Raw genomic sequence first — 23,028 nt, forward strand, 5'->3', positions numbered from 1 at the left:
CCAAGGTGAAACATATTACCCAAAGGAAATAGTATTATCCAAAGGAACTCAGGATCCTGTTGCTTGCTTTCACAATTTAATAAAATCTGAGTTACGCTGCCTTATATTCAACAGAGCCAACAGAGACCCGCGTCATGCGTGTGCAGGGAGGGTGCTCTCTACCCATGCCTAGAGTGGTCCTCTCTCTGTGCCTCATGCACATGGGGCTTCCCCGCCTCAGGTCTGACCACTTACAAGGCTTTGGTCAAGAGTAGCATGTCCAAGGCAGGGAGGGGCAGGCAGAGAAGCATGTGCTCAGTCTCTTCCAGAGTTAGCCACATCCTAGCGAGAGGCTGTGACTGCTGGTGAGAGCAGGAGCTGTGCATTCAAGCAGGCTGCAGACTTCACAGCTCACTCCCACTTCTCTGTGCCTCCAGCAAGCCGTACAAAACTGCACGTTTGCCAGGTGCATTGTGCATGCTCTCTTTACTAAGAAATGTAACTTGGAAGCCTGGTGCTTTGGTGTGTTTTTCAGGATTGGGAAAGTGTGATGATTTAATAAGAGTCCCTTCACCCCCCTGCCTCCTGACCTCTCAGTTCTCAGTATGACAAGCATCCTTCATGAAACAGGTAGCATGGCCCAGACGTGTCTTCTAACTTGGAGCCCTGGGCTGCAGAGCTTCTGGGACAGCTCCAGTTTTTCACAGTGACTTGTTGACAGCTGTAATTTGTGGATGTGCCTGTGTTGCTCACTACCCTGCAAGTGTCTGATTTCTGAATCACCCCATTACCACCTCCTAAACTCACATAGGCATGGCACACAGCAGTTATTCAGCAATTGGTCAATATCTCTTGATCAAGTCAGACACTGAGGTCCAGAACCCTTAGGAAATGCCAGGCTGGAGATGTCCAAGGCCCCTTCCCTGCCTACCTTCACAGCCTTTGCTCTGTTGATGAGCCCGTCATCCTGAGAGCTCCCGATGAGCAGATCGACCTCTACCTGTAAAGTCCTCTTCAGAGCTCTAGCTGGAGCTTCCCGGAGGAACTGGCCATCGACCACAGGACTCCAGTAGTGGAAAGGGCCACTCACGGCCAGGAGCTGCATTGGATGCAACAATAATCAGTTGTCCTAGAATAATCAGTTGCATTGCTTTGGATAATGAGGTCTTAACCATACTGAATGCTAATGCTGGTTATCCATCAGGGACTCTACTGGGAAAAAATGACCAGGACAACTGGCAGGCAGGACACCATGTGACAAAGTCAGGGGCTGGAAGGTGAATGAATCTCACTCTTAGCAATGATGGTCTCCAGGGGAGCATCCCAGAGGTCACAGCAGATCCCCAGGGAGGGATGGGTAAGCCTGACCCTGTAGGTGGGTGAAGAAGGCAAGAGGGGACAGTGGTTGAAGAGGAGGCAGTGACTCTAACAGCTGACATTAACCAGCTTCGGTTGTGATCAAATTAGCCTGCATTTAGGGGAGCTGAGGATAAGACCTGCTCCAATTCTGTGAGTCCAGACTCACTGCTAAGATGGTCAGGCCATCAATTACAATAACAACAATTATTCCTGCTAGTGTTCCCTCCATTAATGCGAGCGCCAGCCAGAGGCTTGGTTGGCAAGCAAGAACTTTGCAGGCCAGAAAGGGAACACACAGCTGTCCCATCTAAGGGAGTGAAGTGGCTCAAACCCACTGCCAGCTGTGAAGCCATGTCTGCAATGCTCAATACACGTAGCTGTGACCTGTTAACGGTTTGGTTCCCTGCCCACCATGGTCCTGGCATGGGCCAAAACCTTTCATATGTGTTACTTCATTTTCTCCTCCTACTCTATGAGGTATGTATGACTATTCCCATATTATAAATAAGAAAAACAAATTGCAGACTGTCTACCCTCAGTCCCCATGTTTGAACTGCTGCAGACTGTGGCACGTGCCCAGCTCTGGGGGTAGGGAATGCGAGTTCCAGCTCCCGCTGGTGGTCGGCCTCATGTGTGCTATGGCTGGGGTGGGTCACACCTCCTTTCTAGGTCTTCGTTTTCTATTTGTAAAAGACCAGGGAATGTCCCTTCCCAACTTGTACTTAAGTGCTCACCTTGGTCTGGGCATCATTGAGGACATTGGCAGGCTTCTGGCGGAGGCAGGACACCACTTCTTGGCTGGATGACATGGGGCAGCTGACCTCCTTTGCCAAAGCAACTGCCTGCTGCTGGGCCCTCTCATGGCTGATGATGGCGGCCGGGGAAAGTGCGGAGCCTCCCTGGAAGAGAAAGCAGGCTCAGGGCTGATGGTCCAGAGCATCTCTTGCTCCTGCTTACTTGGAGACCTCAGTGCCACATTGGCGCTGTGCAACTTTCCTCCAACCTTGGGGGTCCCAGGACCTGTTCTGGGGATGCACACAGTGCAGAGGTCATGACTGGTCAACAGCATATCAGCATGCAGTGTGGTATTGAACAGGTGTCTCCCTTGGCCTCCGTTTCCTAACCTGTGAAGTGAGGGGGTGCTACACAAGGGAACCTTCGGTCTTGGCTGTGCAGATGAATTTGTATATACAGGCAACAGGCTGATGGTTCTTTAACAGGATCAGAGATCGGCAAAGTCCTCTGGGAAGAGAACTCTGCAAAGATAGAACCGTCTCCCACCATCACCCCCAAGGGGGCTCCTTAAATAGCAAGCTTTCTTGGCTCCATTAAGGTCGAGTTGGACTTTAGAATAGAAGCCCGCCTAGGAGGTAATGAAAACACAATCTTTGTAAGGGTAAACTGCTTCATCAAACTCAGCGTACTCTCTGTTAAAACAACAGGTTTCTTTTTTCTAACGATGTAAGTAGTAGGAGCTAGGTTCCAGGAAGTTCATCTCTGCCTAGATTATTGGTAGAATTGGGTCATCTGCCCTGGGAGGAACAAGTGAGCTGAGTGGGGTCTTGACCAGGGTGCAATTCCAGGGCACATCCTCTATGGATCCATAGCTCAGACACTGGCTGCGCACTGAAGGCTCACGGATATCCAGGGGAGGCAGTGGTGGCGACACCAGGGCCACTGCTCTTCCCCATGCTACTGCCACTCACAATAATAACAGCAACCACTGCGGATCGAGGACTTCGACAAACTCACTCAAGAGGTTCTGTATTTTAACTCATTGGATCCTCACAGCAACTGTGTAAGTCAGTTGCTCGTACTGTCCCATTTAACAGTTATGTAGGAGGCAGAGCTGGGATCTGACCCCAGTGGCCAAACACTTAGCCACTGTGAAGTGACCTTTCATACACCTGGTAGGTTCCTGATGAAAGGTGGTGACACTGTTGTTACAATGATCTCTGTTAATTGTCAAGCTCAAGAAGGGACCTGCGCCTGGGGTCAGAGGCAAAGCTGGACAGTCAGAATCTCAGCCAGAGGCAAGGAAAAACACAAGTGCATGGAATTGGGGGATCCCAGACATGGCCGCTGTGAAACTGGTATCAGAGAAGCTTTTGTAATGGCTCTGGGCTTCTCACAGGCTTGGCAACTTGGTCTATAGACTCCAGAAACTGCTGGGATATATACATGATTTTCTGTCCTTAATTGCTTAGACAAACTCTTGAGTCTCCTGGTTCTGCTTTAAAACAAAGCAAGGCTCCTTTGCTACACGATCTCTAGCCAATGGCTCACTCTGATCTCAAGCATTTTTAAAAGAGAGAGAATTCTAACTCCCAGGATCCTCTGAGAAGCAGCAACAATCAAAGTAATCTACTCAGCCAGGCCAAGGCCTGGAATTCAATGACCCAAGGAACAAGGGTCAATATGATTTGGCCTACTGTTGAGTTCCTGTTTATTTTTCTAACAATGAACAGGGCAGCTTTTCTGAGAACCACTGGATGTACTTTAAATTTAAAAAAACACACACACAGAGAAAATATACACATACTCAAAATATTCAAGCTCAAAACTCCATGTTCTGAATGGCAAAGTGCAGAAGGTCCTGCAGGCAGGCAGAGAGGACATGTGAGAGTCAGGATGGGGCCCCCTCTGACAGTTTCAATATTTTCTTCAGCTATAAAAAGCCAGGGATCCTGATCTGGTGAGCAAGTGGTTAAACGCGTGGGTCACATTGATATTACAAGATGGCTTAGAGAACTTTTCTTTCTCTTAAAGCATTTTGTTTAAATTGATCTTTCTGAAGGAAACATTTTTTCACCATGGAAAATTGGTGTTTAAGCAAGCCAACGGTCGACTCCGCGTTCCCTTTAAAGCACCCAACTAGAGACAAGGCACTCGGGGACAGAACGGGAGTTGCTGGGCAGAGATGTGCAGACAGCATGGGTTCTAGGGCAGAAGGGCTTGGTCTGAACCCCAGCTGCATTACCCCTGCTGAAGTGGGCTTGGGCAAGTGACCATCTGTGATGAGAACAATACACCAGACTTCACAGTATCACCGCAAAGATGCTTGAGGCCAGGTAGCTGAAAAAGGGTGTCCTCTGCACAGTGGGAGTGATGGCTGCACTGTGGTTAGTGCAGTGACATCATGGGACCTCACAGGGTCCCATGCTCACACGTCCTCAGCTCTGGGCTCCAGCTTTATCTAAATCTGACCTATCTACTCAATGGCAATGAGTTTCCGTTGGTCATGTGTTTGTTTGTTTGTTTGTTTTTTAACTTTAAAAATAGTTCAGACCAAAACCACAACTGCTGACCACTGCTTTCCTTTTTGGGGCCTCAGAACATGGTGAGTTGCCTTGACCTCCGTCACTATGGTCACTCTGGAGTCAAGACCTTCCCCTGGCCACGCACACATATCCACACACACAGCCACAGATGGAAACACACACACTGCAATCAAGGAGTTTATTGCTATTGCTTCTCAGAGGATCCTGGGAGTTAGGATTCTCTCTCTTTTAAAAATCCTGGAGATTAGAGTGAGCCACTGGCTGGAGATCACATAACACAGGAGCATTGCTTTGTTTTAAAGCAGCACCAGGAGACTTGGAGTTTGTCCAAGTTGGTTAAGGACACACACACACACCAACAGAGACATACACTTACACACACATATGCTTACATGTACACATGCTTACACACAGAGCTACAGACAGAAAAATACACTTACATACATAAACACTGCCACAGATGTAAACACACAGTCATAGAGACATACTCACACAGAGATACACACTTATACACACAGACATGATCACATTAAAAAAACACAAGCATACACTCATGGACACAGGGAGACCCACACTTACAAAGACACAGTCACAGAAACATCCAGCTACAGAAAGAAATATACACCTACACACATACACACTTCCATAAGCACAGAAAGACACACACAGACACACAGTCACCAAGACACACACACAGTCATAGATACATATTCAAAGATATACACACACAGACACACACAGACACCTACAGATAGACTCATACACTCAGACACATCCATACAAATACACATACACACATACACACAAACACACACACACAGCTGCCCTTGTTGAAATGGACCCTTGGGCATTTCGCAGGAGGAATCCCTCCTGTGGCCTCCCCAGAGCAGCTCCAGTAAGCAAAGCAACAAGGAGTAGGGTGGGCAGCTCCCTGGACAAGCAGGAGGTCTGGCAGCCCTGCCCTGGGGCATCCGTGCCTCAGAGGGTCCTCTGGGTGGACTCCACCCCCCTCCTGGCACCGCTTACACTTCTCAGCCCCTCCCTGGAACGTGGATCTTCATCTGCAGTGTGTCTGCCTCACGGGGAAAGGGGAAGAATGGGAAGCCCAGTAAAGAGGTGCCCAGTGAGTTCGTCATCCATCAGGCACTGTGTGGAATCGAGGAGTTAATTCCTGCAAAGTCCTTGCAGCCCCGCACAGACACAACAATGAAGAGGAGAATGAACATCAAATAGCACTTTCTGTGTACCTGACACTGAATGTGGGCTGTACATGTTATGTGTGGGTTGTAGAAGAATGTGTATAGGTAGGGTTCTCAAAGCAGCCCTAGGAGCTGCGTAACAACGGTATCATCTCATATTTAGAGGGGGCTCCAGGGTAGAGTTGAAGCCACTCCCCCCAAGTCTCAGAGCTGGGAGTGGCAATGCCAGGATTTGAACCCAGGCTGCGGGCACCAGAGCTCCACGTTCTAACCAGTATGTGATCTCATGCTTGCGGTGGGCAGTTTCTTTCTGTCCCTGTGAGAGCATCAGGCCAGAGCAAAGTACAAAGCTCATTGCCCTTGTTCCAGACAGACTGGGGTTTTAATTCCAGCTCTGGCCGTGGCTATGCTGCCAATTCCCTTTGCCTGTCTGAGCTTCCAGTTCCCCACCTGTAAAATGGGGATATTATGATCAGTGTTCACAGAGCTGAAGTGCAGATTAAAGGAGACAATGGAGGTAAAATATCTGATGTGTAATTTGCACTCAAAGTTGGTTGTATTCATCATTAGGAATTTTATTGTCCATGGTTTAATGCCTGCAATGTAACTTGATGAAATTAGTTATTACAACCTAGGCTGATGGGGAGCAGGTCCCTTGCGCCGTCTGACTTGGGGGCAGGTTCCTCTACACACAGAGCAGCTGCAGAGCTGGCAAATTTGCTTCCCTGTGGTACCACACATGGGCCAAGGTGCTTTCTTATCGACTCATGATTTATTTCCTTCCACAACACTATGAAGTTAGATCAGGTAGGAAGGACTGTCTTTTCAGGAAGAAATTCTCTGCTGCACAGAACCTGAACCCAGGTGTTCCAACTTCAAACCCAGGGCTTCTCTCTGCATCTCCTGGGAGAAACCAGATGTGTGACTTTTAGGCCCTGACCAGACCATTGGGCCTCTAGAAACTTAACAATATCTAGCTGGCTTATTTACTCTATTTTATTCCAGGCAAAGTGAGTCACAAAGAAGCATAAGTCTCAAGCTCCAGTTAGGTGGATATTTTTTTAAAATGTGGACTATATCCAGCAGGACACATGTACTGGTAACCTCCAGATGAGCTCTGTGCAATAATCAGCAGTAGTGAGCCAAGAATTCTTGTGCTTTGGGGATTCAGGGGAGGGAGGGATTTCTGGGCACTAGGGTGGCCCAGAGGAAGCTGCAGAGAATCACTAGGACTTGCATGGATTTCTATGGGAGGAAATAAATGGGAAAAACAGCTTGGGTGACTGTTCTGAGAGGGAGTGGGCAGGGATGGCAGAAGGGTCAGAAGCTGATTAGCCAGTTATAGATAGGAGCCGGGTCCTAAGTAACCCAGCAGCCCCAGGACAGAGCCTGGAACTCAAAATGTATATTGCATGAATGAGGGAATGACTGTATGAGTGAGGGAGTGAACAGATGAATGAATGACAGGCAGGTGGGCCAATGACTTCTAAATGAAGAGAAGAATTTGCATAGAGGTATAGTGAGAAGTAAACTTCAGAGGTCATTAAATCCCAGACTAAGTAAGAGATGTGATTTAGAAGGCACCAACCCTGGGACCCAGAGCAGGCATCCATTTCAGGCAATGGGACATCCATAAAGGCTTCTAAATGGGGTATTACAGAAAGGACTTAGGAATTTCCTATCACTGGGTCCTTTGTCTTTGCATTCTTAGAGCTGAAAATGGTTTGTTCCACTCAGCAGGCCCTCATTGAAGGATGGAGCATTAACACCTCCTGAAAGTGAGCTTCTGTTGGCAGGGATTGGGAGGTAGTTATTCCTTTATCCCCAGAGCCCAGCACAAGATGTGGAACACTATGCATGAAACAGAAGCGAATTGGAATGAATGGCAGCATGGTGGCTTGGCCAGTTGACTGTGGAGGGACTGGAGCAAGATGCATCTGAGGCAGGGAGTCCATCAGTGACTTGAAAGGTCTTAAGAAAAAGGGGTAATGTGGGATCCAGAGCACCATGCCTCCAGCCTCACACCAACCTCTCCTGGGAACTCACTCACACCTGGAAGGTGCCACCAAGGTGTTGTGGGCCAGCTGAATTGTGGCATGCTATTGAGCAGCCAGGATAGCTTAGAGAGAGAGCTCTGGAAACTAAAGCACAGACAGACTTTTTTTTTTTAAACTGCTATGCATCCAAGTTTATATTTGTATTCTCTTGCATGTTTCCTACACTAAAAATCATCTTTTCTTGATCTCTAAAAGCCTGAGTTTTAATCTAATTTGTAACACTTAGATTTTGGTAAAATTCCCATTAGAGGGGTGGTAATTAACACAACTTTCATATTGAAACCCCAGTATTAGGGCATAAAAATGCACTTCTCCTTCCTTCTTAGAATTTCAGCAGTTCTTGGTTTCACTTGGTGAAAGCCCGTGGAATTTGGGTGAGAAAAGCAGAAGGAAGCTTAGCCCTTGGTCAATGTCCTCTGAATATCAGGCTAAGGTTTCACTCTTGCTTTCTTTTCTTATATTGTATTTTATTTTATTTATTCCTTTGAGGCAGGTTCTTGCTCTGCTGCCCAGACTGGAGTGCAGTGGAGTGAACACAGCTCCCTGCAGCCTCAGCCTTCTGGGTGCAAGCAATTCTCCTATCCCAGCCTCAAGAGTAGCTGGAACCACAGGCATGTGCCACCGTCCCTGGCTAATCCAATAATTTTTTTATATATAGAGACAGGGTCTTGCCATGTTTCCCAGGCTGGTCTCAAACTCCTGGGCTCAAGCCTTAGCCTCCCAAAGTGCTAGGATCACTCTTGCTTTCTTAAAAGGCATCAAAACTACCTGTTGGTATAGTCATTATCTAGGAGACCATCTGAAATGTAAGATTTGAAGGATGCCTAATGAATGCTATTCCTTCTTTTTCATATAAAAAATCGTGTGTGTGTGTGTGTGTGCGTGTGTGTGTGCGTGTGTGTGTATGTTTACTTAAAGAGAAGCAGAAAATAATTAAACCCTTACAAGGCGCCTTCTAAGGGCCAAGTCATTTATTCACATTTTCTTTCATGATCTCCAAAACAACCCCTAAGTATAATATTATTGGCCCTATTTTACAGATAGATTGAGGCCTAGAGTGGGTAGGTAATTTTTCCAAGGTCATGGAACTGATCAGTAGCAGGGCTAGGATTATAAAGTTTTCACCGTTTGCCCCATACTGTGCTACCCAACCATGAAAACAGCAATCACTAAGCGCATCACAAACACATTTTCCATTCCACTCATGAGTGGCTGTCAGATGGTGACTTGTCGGCAAGGTCCTTGCAAGGGTGGCGGGGCAGTGGGGAGAGGAGAAGGAGGAGGAGCAGGAGGAGGAGGAGGAGGAGAGTCTGGCTTCTCCATCATACCACAGGGCTCAAAAACAGAGGAGGAAGAGGAGCAGGAAGAGGAAGAGGAGGAAGAGGAAGAGGAGGAAGATGAAGGGGAGGAGAGCCTGGCTTCTCCATTATGCCATAAGGCTCAAAAATACACCACGTCATGTCTGCAGACTGAAAAGGCCTGGTGAGGCAATAGAGAGTCCATCCCAAGTCACTTTGATTCACATGTACAACTGTGCTCCATTCTGCTTAAGACAGAGCTCTTCCCTCTATTGGCTCCTTTATATTCCCGCTACCATCCTAGGAAGTAGGAATAACCAATATTACTGAAAATGCTTTCTTTTTTTCCTTTTTTTTTTTTTTTTTTTTGAGATAGAGTCTTACTCTGCCACCCAGGGTGGAGTTCAGTGGCATGATCTCAGTTCACTGCAACCTCTGCCTTCTGGGTTCAAGCAATTCTCCTGCCTCAGCCTCAAGTCGCTTAGACTACAGGCACACACCACCACAACCAGCTAATTTTTGTATTTTTAATGGAGATTGGGTTTCACCATGTTGGCCAGGATGGTCTTGATCTCTTGACATAGTGATTCACCCGCCTAGGCCTCCCAAAGTGCTGGGATTACAGGTGTGAGCCGCCACAATCCACTGACTTTCTTAAGAATCATCCTTCTGTGTATGACCCACTTCATTCTGAGAAGAATTTGGGGTATACTCAAGAAAGTGTGTCTAAGAAGTTTAAAGACCTGCTAGTAGCAGGTGAAAGAGGTTAAGACCCAGGTTTTCTGGCCCCAGGTTTTTGTTTCCCATGATGCTGTGTTGTCTCAACAGCTGGAGGAGGTCACGTGACATTCACAGGCCTTCAGTCCCAGGGCACCTCCTGCTGCCTGGCCCCACTGGGTTTATTTGAATAGTCTGACTTGATCAATCCACAGAGCCTTCTTACAATTCAAGGTGAGTGAATGATGGGGGAGTTCTATTGAGTTTTTATACTTTTCAGAATATTCTAACTCGTCTCCAATGAATTAATATTAAATTTTTAATTAGAAAAATTTAAATTACATTTAAAAGATGAATTGCACACTAAAATGTAATGATCCTTGTCAAGAGGGAAGCAGTCATTATAACTTAGTGTGTAAGCACATCAGTGGACAAGTGACGTGGTCAAGTCCATTGAGAAAACCTTTGCAGGGGCATTAAGAAGTGGGACAGAAATGAGACACCCTCACCCCCTGAGGGAGGAAGGAGGTGGTTCTGGCTGACAAAAGAGGTCCCAGCAATAAGCCTTACTGTCTTCACAGATCGGCACAAATGCAATCCTTATTGCACTCTCGTAAAAGGCTGTCGTATGTTGCTCTACATCTATCAGGACTACCTTAGCTTATTTAAAGGGAAAACAGAATGGCCATTGCAATTTGTAAAGCAAAAATAGCAGACCCCAAACAGAAAATACAGGTGAACGAAACAAAGAAAATTAAAATTACACAGAATCCTCCCAATCAAAGAAAACCACTATTAAATGCTGTTAGCCTCCAGCAAGTCTCATGTGCGTGTGTGTGTGTGTGTGTGTGTGTTTGTGTGTGTATACACATGTATTCAGGAAATATAGAGAGCTGATTGCTTTTCAGCCTATCTTTTTCACCTAACAATCCGTTGTGAATATCACTCTGTGTCATTACTTACTTATTTACAAAATTGTTTCCAATGCCAGCATGCTAATTAAATTTAGGATTTTAGGTTATTGAGGAGAATGTTATAGACAGGTTGGGGCACCTGCAGGCCATGAAGTATGACAGACTTGGATACAAATGCCAGCTCCGATTTGCAGCTGTTTGATTTGAGACTATCTTCATCTGTAAGGAATATAACAATATTGAGAGCTTCCCCATAGGATTATTGTACTGAAGAAATATGAAAGTTTTCCCGTAACAGAATGGTGCATTACACATTGTAAGTATTTAATAAATGACAGATATTATTGCTTCAGGTTTTATGATGTTACAGACAATCCTGCAATGTACATCTTTATAGCTAAATCTATTCACATATCCATGATGATTTCCTTCTACAAAGGCATTACTGGGTCAAAAGGTATAGTTTTTTTCATCAAAAAGGATAATAAAAACATATTGAATGAGTTGTTTCCATGGCATTTTAATAGTTTCTCATTAAAAAGGTACCACATGAAAATCTGTATTAAAGGAGAATATTTTTGTTGTATGATGAACATTTAGCTAGTATTTTAAGCTATGTTTCTTGGTATCTATAGCTAACTTTAAGAAATTGTGTTATTGTGATATAATTCACATACCACAGAATTCATCCACTTAATTCAATGGTTTTCAGTTATAGTCACAGAGTTGTGCAATCATCACCACTTCTAAGTTTAGAACATTTTCATTATCCCACAAAGAAATCCTGTACCTATTAGCAGTCATTCCCCATTCTCCACCCTCACTCCCAGCCCCAGGCCATCACTAATCTACTTTCTGTCTCTATAGATTTGCCTACTGTGGACATTTCATATAAATGGAATCAAATAATATGTAGCCTTCTGTGTCTGGCTTCTTTTACTTCATCCATAGTATAGCAGGCATTAGTACTGTATTTTTGTTGCTGATTATATTTCATTGTATAGAGAAACCATATTTTGCTTAGCTAGTCATCGGCTCGTGAACATTTGGGTTGTTTCCACTTTTTGCAAGTTATGGATAATGCTGTTGTGAACATTCACATTCAAATTCTTACATGGATGCATGTTTTCATTTCTCTTGAATGTATACCTGGAGGTGGAATTGCTAGGTCACATGAAAACTGTGTTTAACCTTCTGAGCAGTTGCTAAACTGTTTGTCAAAGTGGCTGTGTTATTTTATGTTCCCACCAACAATATCAGAATGCTCCCACTTCTTCATATCCTCAGTAACACTTACCATCTGGTTTTTAAAAATTGTTATTATTATAGGCGTCCTAGTGTGTGTGAGTTAATAACTCATTATGGGTTTAATTTGCATTTCTCTAATGACTGACTAATAGTGCTGAGCGTCTTTTGCTGTGCTGATGGGCCCATTTGTACATCTTCTTCGGAGAAATGTCTATTCAGATCCTTTGCTTATTTTCAGATTATTTGTCTTTTTGTTACTCAGTTTTAAGTGTTCTTTATGTTTCTTGGTGTAAGTCCCTTATTAGATACATAATTTGCAAATATTTTCTCCCATTATGTGGATTTTCTTTTCACTTTCTTGATGGCATCTTTTGCAGTATAGAATTTTCTTAATTGTAAAGAAATCCAATGTATCTATTTTTTTCTTTTGCTGCTTGAGGTTTGGTGTCCTATCTAAAAAAACCCTTGCCTAGTGCAAGGTCTACAAGCTCTGTCTTGCATTCTATAGATAGATATTTTATAATCTATAGATATATAAAAACTATTTTTTTTTTTTGAGAAGAAGTCTCACTCTGTCGCCCAGGCTGGAGTGCAGTGGTATGATCTCAGCTCACTGCAACTTCCACCCCTAGGTTCAAGCAATTCTCTTGCCTCAGCCTCTTGAGTAGCTGGGAATATAGGCACATGCCACCACGCCTGGCTAATTTTTCATATTTTTAGTAGAGATGGTGTTTCACCATGTTGGCCAGGATGGTCTCCACCTCCTGACCTTGTAATCCACCTGCCTTGGCCTCTCAAAGTGCTGGGATTACAGGTATGAGCCACTGTGCCTGACCAAAAACTTTTTTTCAATAGATTGCTAACCTGTCCTACAGAGAGACTGTACCTTGGTATATTTTTATATTTGCAAGCTGAAATCACCCACCAACTGTATCTACACATGGAGTAAAGAAAAGGAAGGTACCAAAAAGTAATGGGGCACGGTTGTGCTTAAGCACTTTACATGCTCATGTGCTCACTAAACCTCTGCAGCAGGGAGACAGGACTGTGCCTCTTTTATTAAAGGGTGAGGTTCAGAGAGGGTAAACAACCTTGTCCCAAATCACCCACTGCTGGGGAATTGGATTCCGTCTATTTGTCTCCAAAGCCACGGCACTACCAACCCTCTATGTGCCAAACAGAATCTGCACTCAATCTGCCTTCTGCAGACATCTTTGACAGACGCTGCAGTCCCTGTGGTCTAGCTGTATAACTGTCCCCTTTGCCTGTGGAGGCACAATGTGCAGGCCTTCCCAGGCCCCCATGGGGGAGCCCCCTAAGGGGTCTCTCCTGGGCACTTCTGCTGGGAAATGGAGGGGACCTGGTTCTTGGCTTTGCCTCTTTAGTTCAGAGCGGGCACCTGTCACGTTTTCCTACAGGTCTTACAGACTTGACAAAATGCCTTTTTCCATCTGTTACAAACATGAAATCTAATTGCCTCTGTCACCTTCTGGCTGTCAGAAGCCATTTAGATGCTTGGCACTTGAAAATTTCTGATTTCCCCGGCAAAGGTGTCACACGTTTAAAGTGACACCATGAGTGATAGCCAAGGCAATGGCTGCCCTCTTATTTCAAAAAGAATTTAAAATGCAGGCTCCCGAGCCTCCCTTCCATTGTCAATGAGCACTTCATACATACACATGGGCATATGTTTCCCTTTAAAAATAATTTCATCATTATAACTTGTAAAACCTGACTGCTTTGTTCTACTCATTTACTCCTGCAGCTTTGTTTCAGGGCCTGGGAGAAGAGCTAGAGCAGTAGGGACTGCCCAGGGAGAGGCAAAGTCTCTTCTGTTTTCCTTCAGTCACCCCTAGACTGCCCCCTCTCTCCATTTCTTCTCTCCTTTCTTTGCTTCCTCTCTCCTTCCTCCAGTAAATGCCATGGGCCAGCTCCTGACCAGCAGAAAGGACCCACCATGTCTGCCCTAGAAAACACAATGCATGCAGAAAATTCTGAGACGCTGGTGAGTGGAAATGGCCTCATAAGCACAGGAGAGGAAATGGCATAGAAGGTGCCTAGGAGGGATCAGGGTTGCCTCTCAAAGGACAGTGCGACAGAGGCATGACCTGGGCTGAGTGACTGAGGTGATTCCATGCAGAAAGAGGAGAACCGGGGGGGAAACTGGGAACCACTACGTGGAGAGGGGCCATCCAAGGAGGAGGCGGCTTCGCCAGAACCTGGACAGGGCCACAGAGCACTGCGTGAGAAGGGCGTGCGTGAGTCCCTGAGCCTACTGAGATTTTGAAACCCACATCACACAATTCCGATGTTATCGTCTTCAAATCTGTCAGATGAAAAGCAGAAATTATTATTTTAAAGAGATGGAGAAAAAAATGGACAGACCATGGGCTTTCAAATTAGAGAAATCTTACTGAATCCTGCACTGACAACTTGGTAATTGGTTTCATTCTCTGGGTTCCCATTTTCCCATCTGTAAAATGGGTATGTGATATGTATCAAAGTGTGGCATCACAAGCATGGGTCATGGGGTCCATCAGCCCAGATTCGAGTCCAACACTCTCTTTAACCAGTTGTGTGTTCTTAAGAAAGCTATTTAAAGGCCCCATGCCTCAGTTTACCCTAAGGTAAAATAAGGATGAGAATATTTACCTCATTCATTTGTTAAGATGAATTGATGAGATAACATGTCAAGTGCTTACATGGTTCAAGTTTCCAATAAACAGTAGTAGCAGTTGTTAAAATCATGATTGATATTTCAAAGAGTTGTGAAAATTAAGTACCAGTTTCAAATAGTACTTGATAACCAACATCTGTATAGCACTTCACAGCTTATAAAGTATTAGCAATAATAAATAATAACTGGCACCTGCATAGTACTTTACAGGTTATAATTATTTATGATTGCTACTCAAATAAAAATAAAATTTTCCAGGCTAAAAATGGCTTTTGGGATTGAAATTTTGTTTTGGCCAAAAATGTTTCTATAGCAACTAGGCCTGCCTACTCATAGCTCTCCTCCATGGCTGCCCCACACGACAACTAAGTGTAATTAGTTGTAGCTCAGTGGGCACTGAAGCAGATGCTGACAGATGATTTCACACCCATCCAGTAGGTTATAACTGGATGACACTGTTTTAAATTACACTGAGGCTAGTTTTAAGTTTGCTTTTCTTGTCTTTTCATTTGAGATGGAGTCTTGCTCTGCCACCAGGCTGGAGTGCAGTGGTGCAATCTTGGGCCACTGCAACCTCCACGTCTTGGTTTCAAGCTATTCTCCTGCCTCAGCCTCCCGAGTAGCTGGGACTACAGGTGTGTGCCATCATGCTCAGCTGATTTTTGTATTTTTAGTAGAGACGGGGTTTCCCCATGCTGGCCAGGATGGTCTCAATCTCTTGACCTTGTGATCCGCCCACCACAGCCTCCCAAAGTGCTGGGATTACATGCGTGAGCCACTGCACCCCACCTGCTTTTCTTTTGATAACAATAATGGAATGTTTAGAAAAAAGTACATGTCATGAAAGTATCAAGGCATCATAGAACAAGGGCATTAGCCAAAACCTTAATAAAAGTCATAATAATGCTGTTCCAGATTCTACCCTGATTTTGTGCTGTTCAAGCACATTTAGAAGTGGGTGGGCAAGGTTTCTTGGCATTATTGTTTAGGAGATGACAATACCAGGGCATCTGTTTAAGAGGCCTGACTCTGGTGATGTCAGGAAGCTAATCGCAAAGGCATTATCACTCAGTGTCCAGCCTCTGTTTCCCCTTTCCCTGGGCCCACAGCCTGCTCTGATGCAGCGAGCTGGTTGATTATCTGGATAATTCCATGGGTGTCTGTGAGCTCCTCCTATGTGCCCTATGCTGCAAGGAATGAAAAATGATTAAGGCCTCAAGAAAGTTTGCAATCTATGGGGAGGGGAAGTTTTTTTCTTAATTTGTTCCCTGTCTCTTCTGCCCTCCCTCCCTTCTTCTTTCCAGTGGACTTTTGCTGGTTGCCCCAGGCATGCAAAGTGCCAAGGCTAGCCGTCAATAACGGGCCAAACAGATACATCCCCTGCCTTCTCGGAACTTACAGTTTCTGAAAGTCCATCAGAAAGATAGGGAAGGTTGGTGTTATGAGACACCCTTGGAAGAATTCCCTTCATGAGGCCTGACAATGTCCAATACCACCAACACCCTACACCCTACACCATACACCATATACCATACACATGGGAAGACTCTGCCTCTTGTCTGTGTCCTTAAACAGAGTTCACAAGGATCTCTGTGCCCTTTGCAGAAGATAGACTCTAAGTCGGCACCAAGGGAAGATAAAATATAACGTTTGAACAACATTCCTGGCTAGATCCCTCTTTGCTTAGAAATGACGCCTGTTTCCTCCTCTGCATTTCTGTTGGAGCTGTGATCTCTCCAGTGGGGCCTGTGTGACAATCCACTGGAGGCAGGAAGGCTTACACGGGAGTGCAGTTACAGAAAGTGAGCAAAGAAAGCAATGCTGCAAACAAGTGAAATTGGGTCCTGCTCAGAGAACTTCCCAGTCTCTGGGAACACTGCTGACCTCTTTGTCAACCCTTGCAAGGCTGAGAACAGTAAGGTCTCCCCCAGCGTGGACGTAGTGGTCTATGTTGAGCAATGACACACGAGAACAGCTTGAATGAATCAACCTATCCGTGCAGCTCCTCACAGCAGACAGCTGTGGTGGACATCTAGCGTCTACTTTTTTCCTGCTTCCTGAGCATATTGCTAGTGCCAAAAGACCTTTCAAAGATTCTGATGACATATACATTTAGGTTCCACTCCAGATGGAGAAATCAGCTCATCCAGATGGACCACTTATCCAAATCTGGAGATGTTCCAGAAACATAAATTTTATCTCCAGAGAAACAATAGGGGCTGCTCTACCCGCAAGACAGTTTTCATAGTTAGCTTGTTGTCTTCCCCAGAGGTGAAAAGTCACCATTCACAACTTAGGTCCTTTAATTCAGAAGGTACAACCTTCATTTACTCTTTTATTGAAGGGAGAGTTATGGATCTTATGGATCACGTCTTTGGGGGTAACCTCTGTTTCAGGCTCCATGGTCATGATTAGACATACTCCTGCCTTCCCAAGCTCAGGCTCCAAATTGAAAGGAAAGGGAAGCATCTCTACACATTCCTTATACTAAGTATTTAGTCTTTCTACTCCCTATCTTTCTATTGGTCTGACTTTCAAAAGTTCCTGTTTTGGCGCAGGGTGTTGATGGTGTTGGATGTTGTCAGGGCTCATGAAGGGAATTCTTCCAAGGGTGTCTCATAACACCAACCTTCCCTATCTTTCTATTGTTCTGACTTTCAAAAACTGTAAGTTCCAAGAATAGGAACTTAGGACACAGACAAGAGGCAAAGTCTTCCCATGTGTATAGTGTATGGTTTGGGTGTAGGGTGTAGGGTGTAGGGTATAGAGTGTAGGGTGTGAGGTATAGGGTGTAGGGTGTATGGTGTATGGTGCAGGGTGTAAGGTATAGGGTGCAGGGTGTATGGTGTATGGTGCAGGGTATAAGGTATAGGGTGAGGGTGTTGGTGGTGTTGGGTGTTGTCAGGCCTCATGAAGGGAATTCTTCCAAGGGTGTCTCATAACACCAACCTTCCCTATCTTTCTATTGTTCTGACTTTCAAAAACTGTAAGTTCCAAGAATAGGAACTTAGGACACAGACAAGAGGCAAAGTCTTCCCATGTGTATGGTGTATGGTTTGGGTGTAGGGTGTATGGTGTATGGTGTAGGGTGTAGGGTATAGAGTGTAGGGTGTGAGGTATAGGGTGCAGGGTGTATGGTGTATGGTGCAGGGTATAAGGTATAGGGTGAGGGTGTTGGTGGTGTTGGGCGTTGTCAGGCCCCATGAGGGGAATTCTTCTAAGGGTGTCTCTTAACACCAACCTTCCCTATCTTTCTATTGGTCTGACTTTCAAAAACTGTAAGTTCTAAGAAGGCAGGGGTTGGTCCCCTTCTATGTACTTTGCACTAGACCAGATGGGCTGTACACATGATTATGTATGGACCCTCATGATAAAGCAGTATCAGTAACACCACTAGGCAGAGACAAAGCCCCACAAGTTTACACAGCTCCTAAGTACCTCAAATCCTCTCTTGCTTGAGCTCCAATATGCAATGTGTCCCATTTCTTTGTTGCAGATAAAACACCGAGGGGCATTATGAGAGGGAGCCATCATTGTTGGGTGAGGGGCATCTGGGAAGATGCATGGACGAGGTGAGCTCTGGGTTGGGCCTGAAGGGACCTGCCCCATGCCCTTGCAGGGGGAAAGGCATCCACACAGGAAGGGAAGGGCAGTGGCAAAGTGCATGAGGAAGAGGTGAGGGCTTGTCTGCCGTGCACAGTGGCAGGGGAGTTCCTATGGTGAGTGGGGCATAGGGGCCTTGAGTGCTGGCATTGCCATGGGGCTGATAAGAAGGGTGGAGAACAGATTGATGAGCTTTGAATGCTAGGAAAGCAGTGAAGTGGATCCTGTGGGAAAGGGATGAAGATGGCCTTGAGTTTTGGGCAGCTACTTGAGGAGGATGGCAGCAGAGCCTGAGTCTTATTTGGGGACACAGGACTGAAAAAGGATGGGAAGAGAGCATTGGCAGGGAGAGGTGGGACCTGGGAAGACCCAATGGGAGGCCAGTAAAATAGTGACAGCAAATTTCCTATTTCTAGAGCCCATGAGCCTAGGGCCAGTGGTGCCACTCATCAGGTGGGTGGCTGCAGGCAAGTACGTTAAGCCCTATAAGCGCCAGTTTTTTCAGGTGAAATCTAGATACACAGAGTGAGTAGAAAGACTAACTATGTAATATAAGCAAGAGCCAAGTTGCATTTCCCCAATATTAATTCCCCCCCTTTTTTTTTTGAGATGGAGTCTTGCTCTGTCACCTAGGCTGGGGTGCAGTGGCGTAATCTTGGCTCACTGCAACCTTCACCTTCAGGGTTCAAGCGATCCTCCTGCCTCAGACTTCTGAGTAGCTGGGACTACAGGCACATGCCACCACACCTGGCTAATGTTTTGTATTTTTAGCAAAGACAGGGTTTCGCTGTATTAGCCAGGATGGTCTCAATATCCTGACCTCATGATCTGTCCCCCTCGGCCTCACAAAGTGCTGGGATTACAGGCGTGAGCCACCCTGCCCGTCCTCCCTTCCTTCCTGTCTGCTCCTTGAACACAAGCATTTCTAGCCCCAGACCTTGGCAGTTGTAATGTCCTTTGCCTGGTGTTTTTACGTCTTGATTTTTATGCCAGAGTCACTCTGGACTCATTTCAAATGTCACACTTTTAAGGGGAGAGTTCCTCTTGCTGTCCCCACACCCTCAGTTCCCTTCTAAGACTTTACTCATTTATTTCTATAACTCTGTAACCAGAGCAATGCCTAATACATAAAAGGGGCCCAAAAAACTTAAATTATTGAATGAGTGGGTCAGACTTATCTGGCCATAGAGGGGGCAAAACTTTACTCTCAAGAACTTCTGTCTTGCATGGGATCTTGAAGGTCATAGGGTTTGATATGAGAATCCCATCAACAGTTTTATAGCACCAAGCATAACGCCTTGCATACAATAAGTGGTATTGAACTTCTCTACCAAATAAATTAGTTTACACTTGATTTTCTCCATTAAGAGAAAGATTTCTAGTTTTCAAGACTTCCTTTTTCTTCTTCCAAACTTTTAACATTTATGTTGAAAGAGGAAAAAAAATCAAGCTATAAAGTAGGACTGGAAATCTGCTCATACTGGACCAAGCTGTGACCTCTGACCCAGTGTGGGGCTTCAACATCACATCTGCTGAGTGAGGCCGAATTGCCTTAGGAGCTCTAAACCTCCTAGAACCTGGAGCTCCTCTGAGACCTGAAGCTGGAGAAGTGGCTTTTTATTGCTTGCCTTGGGAGACCGTCAACCCCCAACTGGAGAAATACAACCACTGGCTCCTGACAACGTTAAGTGTGTAAAGCTAGTTTTTACATAGAGGAGCACTTCACTTTAATGAAGGTGATGACCACATCCTAGTGCTTGATTGAGTGATTATCAATCGATGCATGGCTGGCATTTTTGTTATTTGCCTATGGCCATTAGTCTGGGCCCCTGTAGCTAACTAGTTTGCAAAGCCTTCTGGAAATTAGCTGCTTCCTACACAGATGGTACTGGGTGTCTTTGTGAGCCCTAAAGCCCGACCTCCTGATGCTGTCATCCGGCCAGTGCAGCAGAGCCTGGGCTGACCCCATGCTTACACTTGAGGTCCTTGGTGGGGGCACCACCTGCTAAGTGTTTTTGTCTTTGCTTCTTGTGCCAACTCAGTACATAGACCTCAAAGACCAAGCTGCTGGGATGGAATCTAACATGGTCCCGCCACGCCTCAGTGCCATGAAGTTCCCGTGTGAAACCAGGAGCCCTGGAGCTTTCTTGGTCTCCTCACCTGGCCCTCACCCTACTGACATCTTTCTTTACACCCTGAGGTTTTGATATGTGTGTCTGTCTCCTCTGCTAGATCAGAAACTCCTTGAGGGCAGGGAGGGATGGAGACACATTCAGGTTCTATCTGAGAATGCTCTCCCCATCTGTCCTCTGAGTATAGGTTATATACACAAGAAGTTTACAATAGATGTTGGCAACATTAAGTAATTCAGTAAATATGTAATGAACACTGTTTTGTGCTGGGCTTGGGAAACTGGGATAAAGAGTGTTTGGCTTTGAGTTCCTTGAGGGTCGGGCCTCATCTTGCCTGGCACATAGTACAGTTACATGCATAGTGCCTGGCACACAGTGAGTGCTAACAAACGTTTGTTGAATGAATGACTGAATGTATAGAGCATGAAATGCATGCTTGAATAAATGACAACCTTCTTGGACTTGGGACATTTCATGGATTAGGAGAAAAAGGTTTGTGAACTATGGAAAATGGCTGGGAGAGGAATGGTTAGGGTGGTGGAGCAGCAGGGAAGACATGGGAATGAACTCACAATACAATCCTTCTTGGCTGGGCCTCTGCAGTGAGAAGTCCACCTCCTGCTCTTCCCCTACTGTGCTTAGGTAGCTCATGGCTCACATGCTTTCACCCTAGTTCTTGACAGCAAAGTACTCCTCCTTTAAGATGCAGCTCACAGGCTGCCCATACTGGAGCTTCTAAGCCCTAATTCCCAGGGATTCCTGAACAGACCACAAACCAGTTCCTCTTCTCAGGTCACATGTATGATTGCAGAGAGGAAGGACAGGTGACACAGCCACCCAAAGACGCCTTGCTATACAGCAGGCTTCTGAGATGCATGCCATGGAGCACAATCTAGTGGGTCAAGTCCAGAGATGCCATGGCACATCCTCCAATGCACAGGCCAGCCCTGCAACCCCACCACACACACACACACACACACACACACACCAGAAAATGTTTCGATCCAAAATGTCAAAAGTGCTGAGATTGAGAACCCCCTTGGGGTTACTGAAAACAGAGGCCTAAGACCTGAGTCACCTGTCTAGCATGGCATCAAGGTTCGGCCCTGCCCTCTCTGGCTGAGCCCAGGGCCAACACCTCCATTCCATCCCCCTGCTCTGGCATAGCCCAGGCTTCAGGACAGCATAGTGCCCAGTATGAGGAGCACTTTCTCAAACCTATTGAGTTTCCTCAGTTACCCCAGGAGGTGAACGGGAGGTCATAAACACCCCGGGCTGGGGCCTGGGGAAGGTTAGCAGCAGCACCCCAGTCACCCAATGACCCACTGGCAAAAGGCAGAGAACAGCCTCCAGCCCCGACCTCCAGGGCTCCGCATCTGCCTTTTTCCTTCTTCAGCAGCTCCTCCTGTGCCCTTGATCAGGAAACCCACTCTATGGGCCTCTCTCTTGCCTGCCTCTGCCTTTGACTTGAGCATCTTTAGACCTGATTGTGTCTTCCTCCAAAACTTCTACAGCTTGTGTTAAACCAGCGGCCCCTTTGCACACACCTCTTGTGCCCTAGCTTGTCCCAGGACTGGCTTCATTTCTTCCTACAGTTCTCAGCCTAATGATACCTCTAGAGAGAGTACATCCCCCCACACAACTGACCACCTGTGCAAAGTAGCACATCTGGGCCCCTCCGTCCCATCAACCCATTAAGTTTCCTCGATGGGTCATCATAATTGATAGTCACATATTCAGTCTTTCCCATATGACCACTCCTCCTGTGGGAAGTAGTATTATCTGCTGTGTAGTATATAGGCAAATAACTGCCATCCCATAATGTTCTTTCTAGTTCTTTTCCCTTGACCCACACATTGCACCGAGTCACCATGTCTCGGTAGTCTCCTTCAAGTTAAGTTAAGCACAAGGAAGGGAAGGGTTTTTGCACTTTTGTTTACAGCTAAATCCCAGTTCCTGGAACATGCCTTGCTCTATAAAGCTCTACAAAGCTCTACTAAAGAAATGTCAGGGAATAAATTCAGAGCCTCATCTGTACTAGATCCTTGGTAAGTGTCTATTAAAAGCTCATACCTCTAACTATAAGTCCAAAGCTTTTTTACTCCTCTGTGTGAATTTGGGGGGAAGTCTCCACTTCTGCATATTTCTGCCTGTCCCCTCTTCCCTGTTAAGCAAACTGCCCACTGAGCCTTTTGCAATATTTCCTTTGCACCTTCCCGGCATGCTCTTTGCGAGCGGGTGTTTCCACAAGTTCTAAGGAACCATATCTCTAGTGCAGAGTGCCTGCCTGCTAAATTTAGAAGCAGCTCTGAGGGTTTTGATTCATCTTTGCAAACTATGCCGAGTGAGGTTTCCAAATGACTGTCCCAGGGTGGCTATGTCGGCCTCGCTGGACTGGGGCTTGGGTCCCCAGCCGTAGACTCAGGCTCTGGCCCTGCTTGGGGACTAGCTGTGTGATTATGGGCAGGTCACTCAAGTCTCTGATGCTCTGTCCACTCTGTGAGGTATGAGGGGCTGTGAGGGGCTCTGAAGGCCATCCCAGCATGGTTACCTGGCATTCCAAG

The 23,028-nt window shown here is 45.9% G+C and overlaps 2 protein-coding genes across 6 annotated transcripts in view; one reads left to right on the plus strand and one right to left on the minus strand.

The window, feature by feature from the left end:
* Positions 1–23,028, minus strand: part of LOC108283625 (thyroglobulin) — a 180,776-nt gene that overhangs the window by 41,826 nt on the left and 115,922 nt on the right. The window contains exons 16-17 of the mRNA XM_037728416.1: positions 2,073–2,237; positions 911–1,078 (exon numbers count right to left, since the gene is read on the minus strand). Of these exons, the coding sequence (XP_037584344.1) occupies positions 911–1,078; positions 2,073–2,237 (333 nt within the window). The remainder of the gene's footprint in view (positions 1–910; positions 1,079–2,072; positions 2,238–23,028) is intronic.
* The window catches only part of SLA (Src like adaptor), a 68,001-nt gene that overhangs the window by 5,875 nt on the left and 39,098 nt on the right, over positions 1–23,028 (plus strand). The gene's annotated exons all lie outside the window — the stretch shown is intronic.

The sequence above is a fragment of the Cebus imitator genome, unplaced genomic scaffold (assembly GCF_001604975.1).
Source record: "Cebus imitator isolate Cc_AM_T3 unplaced genomic scaffold, Cebus_imitator-1.0 Scaffold13, whole genome shotgun sequence".
Classification (NCBI taxonomy): Eukaryota; Metazoa; Chordata; class Mammalia; order Primates; family Cebidae; genus Cebus; species Cebus imitator.